The sequence below is a fragment of the Osmerus mordax genome, chromosome 23, assembly GCF_038355195.1.
Source record: "Osmerus mordax isolate fOsmMor3 chromosome 23, fOsmMor3.pri, whole genome shotgun sequence".
Classification (NCBI taxonomy): Eukaryota; Metazoa; Chordata; class Actinopteri; order Osmeriformes; family Osmeridae; genus Osmerus; species Osmerus mordax.
In genome coordinates, this window is record NC_090072.1 from 7391791 (window position 1) to 7399336 (window position 7546).

At 38.2% G+C, this 7546-nt stretch overlaps 1 protein-coding gene across 1 annotated transcript; it reads right to left on the reverse strand.

Moving 5' to 3' along the window:
* Positions 1-432: 432 nt before the first annotated feature.
* LOC136967669 (uncharacterized) lies at positions 433-6936 on the reverse strand. Its single transcript, XM_067261551.1, has 12 exons — positions 6867-6936; positions 5945-5980; positions 4997-5098; positions 3863-3987; positions 3181-3582; positions 3013-3098; positions 2532-2656; positions 2339-2398; positions 1897-2135; positions 1632-1779; positions 1331-1440; positions 433-1015 (listed from the first exon to the last, which is right to left on the reverse strand). Exons 3-12 carry the CDS (start codon positions 5034-5036, stop codon positions 704-706), a joined length of 1647 nt encoding a protein of 548 aa, XP_067117652.1. The 5' UTR covers positions 5037-5098; positions 5945-5980; positions 6867-6936; the 3' UTR covers positions 433-703.
* Between the last annotated feature and the right edge of the window lie 610 nt (positions 6937-7546).

Below are 7546 nucleotides of genomic sequence, written 5' to 3' on the forward strand. Positions count from 1 at the left end.
TATTGTGAAGTTTTGTGTCTCATAACAAGCTCATGATGCTCAAAAATAGTATTTAAATTAGCTTGAAAAACTCATTCTTGGACATATTTTGCTAGTATTGTGAAGTTTTGTGTCTCATAACAAGCTTATGATGCTCAAAAATACTATTTAAATTAGCTTGAAAAACTTACTCTTGGATATATATTGCTAGTATTGTTAAGATTTGTGTCTCATAATAAGCATATGATGCTCAAAAATACTATTTTCCCCCCAAAAGCTAAGTTCTAGTGCAAGCATTTTGAGACTTCCTGACTAGTATAGAGCTTTTTGTGCCATAATAAAATTCTAATTTCAAGCATATTTACTTATTTATCGTAAGCGCTTCTACTGTAATACTGTACTAGATTTAAGACATTCACCTACTGCTTAAAATACAGAAAAAACAAAAAATAGTTTTGCATCCAACCAACAGATTTATTTAGACAGCAAAATGTCTCAACAAAATGCAGGAATTCGTTTTGCTCACAATGTTTATGGAAAAAATAGCAAATGTGTGTGATAATGATACAACTAAACATCTTACCAATGTGTTCCTCTAAACACAAAATATACCTGCAAAATCAAAATCCAAATAAAAAGCATACAAGGCAAAATGGTTGTTATTATTATAACATTTAGGTACAGGTTTTGTTTGAACCCTAACATGTACATTTGACCACTCCTTTTATTGGCCAGTAAAAGATTTCCACTCAGCCATGCTCTTCTTGTAAGATGGTGTGAGATCTCTGTCATGGATTTTGTCCAAGAGGACCTCTGTCTGTATGACTGAAAGCACAGTAGCTACACATTTTGGGTATGTAAGGTGGAGGGTATAATAGTAGGCCATAAGGTATAAAGCACCCTCAGTAACCTTGTCCTTTGGAAATGTAGTTATTGGCACATCTCCTACCGCTAGGAGGTAGTTGGATGGACCCACAATCAGGACTGGACAGGAGAGAGGGCGCTTCTTCAAGTAGACATCAGGGTCTTCTTTTTCCTTTAACAAAGCAAAGACATCGTTTTTTTAGGATCATCCCTAATTTTTTGATTTCAAAGTAGTATTTTGGAACCTCAGCCAGAGAGGTAAGAGGTTTGTTTACATAGCCTACACATTATTTTTTTGACACAAGTTTTAACCATCTCTAATGCATTTTGTGTTCACATATATCTAGCTTTTGGTGTCTTTGAACACTTAAAACATACAGTAAGAAAAAAAAAAAAAAAAAACTACATTGGGAGCCATGAGAGCACCTTCAATTATATTTTTAAGTACTGCAGTCAAAATAATCCTGCAACATTTTACACAGCTCACCTCAAGGACATGCATCAGGGCTTCGCTCGCATCTTTTAGCCTCTTTGGGGGAGCAGAGGTGGAGGGGAACAATGATGGCAGCACATGTAGGATCTCAAGAGCCTGTTCAGCTGTATAGGAATGTATATTCACAGCCATTACTGTCAATGGTCAAATCTGATGAAAGATATGTAATACATAGAATGGTCCAAAAAGAAGAAAAAAAAGACGACAAGACATAGCACAGGTACTTTTCAGAAAAAGGTCTGAAAGGTCCACACTAAACCCTAATCACCAATAACACCAGAACAATATTGCTTACCTTTGTCCATTCCCATTGGGGGTTTCAGCATCTTTTTCCATACACCAAAAAACTGCACTTTCTGGCAAAATTCATGCCATCTTCCCTTCAGTTCACCAATGAAGTTGTCATTTTCCTTGTCCAAAATGCGTTGAAGCTCCTCCATCACCTTTGGAATATTCAATATAACGAATACAGACATTTAAATGCATCACTTAGGAGGACATTTATATATCTAACATTGTGTGTGATGTTTTTTTATCATGCATAGCCAATTATGACTTACATGTCCTATGTCCTTAAAACAAGGATATGCTTCGAGAATTTTCTTGTGTCTGTCTTCCTCGTGAAAAGAATCAGAGTCAATGAAAGCTCTCCTGCCTACAAGTTCCAAATCCAGGACATGAGACACATCCCGGTGGTTTGGATTCTTTCTTTTGTACAAAGATTGTAGGGTCTTGTAGTGCTTGGCCAAGGTTGCTGGACTGTAGGTGTCTGGACTTTCCAAACCTGCAGGCTTGTTAGCTGTAAGACACAAATATACAGTACCAGTCAAAAGTTTTGAGCATTTTACCTTGCACATGTGAACAAGAACTACTTGCCCTAATATTGATAGTCGTGAAATCAACTACTATAAGATGAATGTAGGTACACATGTTCACCCCTTAAAAGATGCAAACACCCTTATCTCACATACACACAGCCTTGAGGCAGTTGGACAAACTCACAATCAGAACTGGGCCCAGGAGAGGGCTCTTCTTCAGGTAGGCTTTGGGGTCCTCTATTTCCTGAAACACATAACAGACATTCTTCTGTTAAAATAATGCAATTAAAAGATCATTACAATCAATAATGTGAGTGTATAAGTTCATTTGAAATATAACATTTCTCACAAGGGCAGAATGCTAAGTTGAAACTCACCCGTCACTTCACTAGCCAAGTCTGGGCTGCTGCTCCCCTCAATGGACAGATCCAGAATAAGTGTTGAGTCACTTGATTGAACTTCATCTGTGTCACTTGGCAGCTCAAGACGCCTCTTTATAGAGCTGCAAAGATTAGTTGGTAATCAATCACCTAGTACATTGACAGGATTGCTCATTTAGAATAGTGTACACATGACAATAATGGATTTCAGCTTCTCAAATGTTAATATTTTCTAGCTTTTAGTGTTCAGTGTTTCCGCTATGTTGATTTTGTCGTGGCGGCCCGCCACGGTATCAGAAATAGGGCTGTACAAAAGGCCGTCTATTAGATTGTGAAAAAAGAAATTGGATGTCAGCCTGGGCTGTGAGAACTGTTCAATGTTGTCCTGACATTTTATTGACCAAAAAACTGAGTGCTTAATATGGAAAATAATTAAAACATTAGTTGTGATGGATATAACAATTTGTTATAACATTACCTCTTCGAATGTCTGCCATCTGGAGTCTTTTTTTGTGGTGATTTTACATTTCGCAGTCTTTTGTTGAGCTGTGTGTAAACAGTGACCTGTACAAAACATAACAATTTAAATTACCACAAATGTTGAACATGAAATACTTCCCTCATCAACTGGATGCAATTCACTCACCCATGTATTCTTCATGCATTTGTCTTGGAGCATGGGATAGTAAAGTACGATTCTCTTCGCCATTGCTGTCATTTCTGGCTGTGATGGGTATTGTGATTCTCCATCTTCTTTTGCCCTCAAGATGGCAATCATACTGGTAATAGTGTTACGGATGAGCCGGCATCTGAGGTCCTTTGACATTTGGCAGTTGTATTCTTCACCTGTCTTTGATAACTCGAAGTAATGTTGTCGGACATGCTCAAGCTCGGAATCACTGTATAATACATACTCTGGAAAAGATATCTTAATAATCTTTCCTGGAGTTGTGTACTCAGCAGTGAAATTCATTGGAGTGGATGTCTGTGGCATGGGTGACTCTTTACTGGAGAAACCCAATGACTTAGAGTCTTCTTGGCCAGACTCCTGTAAAATAAAAGATAAAAATACTTTATTTACTTTAATCTGTGTTGACATAAACTGCAATGCTGCATTGACGGCTCCGCACAAGTATAAGTAAGCAATCGATTCAATTTTAGGCCATTATTATATTATAATTATATTATCGGTTCCAGCAGGCCAGTTTTATTAGCATAATAAATCAATAAAGGTCGATTTGGTGACTGCCTAATGGTATTGCAACATAAATAATTAGTGCAAAAGAAACAACAAAAGAATAAACTTAACAGACAGCCATGTCACTTACCGGTACCTCAACATGGCAGACCCGCCACACAGCTTTTCTCCTTAAGAAATTCTCAGGCCCTGGGAAAAGATCACGCAAGTCTTCACGGGACAAGGTGCCCATCATTTCATCACTGATGTTTGCAGCTGTAAAAACATTGGAAGACACAGCAAGATGAAACAGTGCTGTCCAATTCACTTAGATGTTTTTTTGAAAACCTCAAACAAGAATTTAAACTAATTATTCAACCTAAAATCATTGAACTGAACAAAATCTTCAGCTTACTGAATTTATTTTCCCAATTTTAGTTAACTTAACCCAATTGGTTTCAAAACTAATTAAGACATAAAATATTCAAAACCATTTGATGGAATTGTCATTCTAAAACAAAATATTCACACATAAAATTAAGAGAACTTCTAAAATACAAGTGTAAGAGATGCTAGAGCTGCTAGGCCATGGTATTTGGCATATGGTTAACTGATAACTAGTTAACTTTAAAATGTTGACAAAACCCTTAACTATTTTTATAACGTTCAGCTTTTTGATATCTATCCAACTTTTTTAAATATCACTGATTATGGTTCATGACTTGTTCAAGCCGTTTCTGAGATTTATATCCTTATTTTTTGGATTGGACGTATAGTTTTGCGTCTCGGTTAACTTATTTGAGATGTGGTGCTAGGTAAATGAATGTTATTCTCTCTGCCCAGTTCGACAGCAATCACAGCTGCACCATTACCGTGGCAACCAAACCGACACGCACCAGGAAAGCAGAAGAACACGTTTTCAAACTGCCTGTAGTCTTATTTTTGACCGCACAGACGTATAAACGATATATATGGTTTCGGCAAAGTCCTGGGTCTCGGAAAATATCCTTACTGTTTGGATTGGACGTATAGTTTTGCGTCTAGGTTAACTTGTTTGAGATGTGGTGCTAGGTAAATGAATGTTATTCTCTCTGCCCAGCTCGTTAACGATAACGGCCACAGCTGCGCCATAGCAACCACACAGACATGCAGTTCAGCTTCCACACTCTTTAGTGTGACTCAAATTTTTGAAATTTATTTCAGCTTTTGGGTATTTTCAGCAATTAAAAAATATATAATTTACCTTTCAGCATTCCCACTTTCTAGTTTCATAACGTTACATTACCCTTCAAAATCGACACTGCCACATCATCCAATTCCTCCATGCTAGCTAGCTAGCTCGGTCCGTTGACGTTAGCTTGCCTGTGGTCCAGCCGTATCCGTTTAACTGAAACGTTACACACCAAATTTACATTAAAATATTGACAACATTTGAATGATATATGATGTGAAGCACAATAAATTAACACCGGATATACCGTTTTTAACTTGCGATAAAACGCGGAGTTAAATCATTCACTTCTAGATGACCGTATGAAGGACGTAGTAAGCACGGTGGGTTTTTGCAAATTGTCTGTTGGAGCATGCGCACCGGGGATATCAGAGTTATTGGCGGGTGTAACTATAGTGATGCTGAGTTTAAAAAAAATAACAATTACAGCAGTTAGTGGGCATTCCGGCTCTTTTTTGTGAGCCGGCTCATTTGACTCAGCAACTTATATCTTATATACTCTGCCTGTAACATCACTGCTTCCAGTATGATTTGGCGTTGTTTCCTATGTTATGTATTTGTATCATTGACTCTGAAACAGCTTTTGAGTCATATTAATACAATGCATAGTCGCAGCCCTGATTTTCGCGTGGTGTGCGGAATTGATGGCTGTCCAAGTGAGTACCGAGTGTATAACTCCTTCTACTACCACGTAAAGCGGACGCACGCGCATCATCTTGTCCAAGTTGAACCGGCCGCGGAAGAAGAATCAACTGACCACGATTTGAGAGGAGCAGGTGAAAGGACCACCAACGAACTTACCAATGCCAGCCCAGTGGATGAGGCCATACCAATGCATTTTTCAATGACTGACGAGGGCCTGAACGTCGTCAATCAAAGAGTAAGTTGTGCACTAAATGTGTTGTCTAAGTTGCCAATGGGCTGCAGTCGTAATTTTAAAAGAAGATAAAACCAGAATTGGAAGTAATATGTAACTGCAATTCCACTAGTTAATCAACTCACCTGCACAAGCAGAGGGCAGAGATATTTCCAGTCCTCCTGTTTGGTAAAAAAGAAATTGTGATCCACTGTTGAAATAGCTACACCTCGAAATCAGCAGGGTAAAAAAGCCAGTCAGCTCAGGGAACTTGGTGCCATAGGGTCACAATATGATGTGTTCAAGGGTGGCTTGGTAAAATGACTCAAGGTAAATGAAATGTAATGTTGCAAATGTAAGGTTAAAAAAAGTACTAACTATGTATATACTTATTACTAAGAGATTCAAAGCAAGTAAAGTAGCCTAATCCTAGTTACAAGTTACATTTCTGAGTAAATGATAAATCAAGATATTTTCAGACTAGCAATAGTAGCAAATCGCAGTAAAGGTTGTTTTGTGCATGTTGTTTTGTGGATGTTTTTATATTGGCCTGTGGTTCCCTAATACTGTATCTGAAGTATCTTTCCTGAAATTCAGCCTTGGTGCATAATTACAGCAACTATGAGCAACGCTGTTTCTGTGTCTGTAGCTTTAAATGCTAATGAGGAGGATAGAGGCAGCAACTATGCGCTAATGGGTACAATGTATCGCAATGGCTCGTAGGCCCGTTGCTGTAAGATGCGTCGAATTTGCCCATTCTCATCTGACCACCCTGGTTTGCAAAGATGCACACTAAGTCATTTCAATGAGGGGAAAGGCGGATATCGCGTGCGCCATAACACCAACAGAAGAACGGTTATCCAGATAACAAAGAAGTGTACAACACTTCCATTTCCATTTGAATAAAGAGTCTAATAAACTTCCATACACACTTGATGCTATCTACTTTTACATTAGCAACAGTAACTCAGCTGTTAGTTGCTAATGTTACAGCCACATTCTAAGGGTAACAAGCTAGGTAACCATATACAGTAAAGCAACACAATTATATAGCGTTAGTTGACTTACTTGTCCGAGGTTTGTTGCTGTACCAATGGGAGTTGGTAATGATCCAGTCTTCAATATCAGACGGTCAGCAAGGCCAGCTTATATTGCCCCGAGTTGTGGAAACAATCGTCGCTGAAATGTTTGGCGCAGACATGCAAAACTTTGGGAAGTTTCTTTAGTGGTGCTATCAATGACAAAATTTTCCCTGTTATAATATGTTTGCTGTTAATCTGTTTCAGTGTGGATTTCAAGAAGCTGAGGAGGGGCGCATGAATGTTGATGTTTCTAAACACGCAACTGCATTTATGCTTCAAGCCAGAGAAACCCATCGCCTGACACAGGTAATATGCCATTAATTTTCCAACTGTATTTCACTGTTTCTAGCGAACATAAAAACAGCGACTTAAAAGATGCCCATACTACTTTTTTCAATAATATCATCACTGCAAATAAACAGTCCTCGGTTTCTTTTTAAAATTACTGACCGCCTATTAAGTAATCCAGATAAAGTTTTCTGCTAGCAGTCAGGTCAGAAGGCTCATTCGAGTGTTTTAAAAGGTGCTACATAAATAAAATACACCTAAAATTAAACTTAAGTAATTGTATCCTGGCTGATGTGATCTCAAGTAGATGGCTTTTAGGTCAAACATCCAACTGAATATAATTTGGGGGGGGAATGTTTCTCATGCATCTTGAGTGAC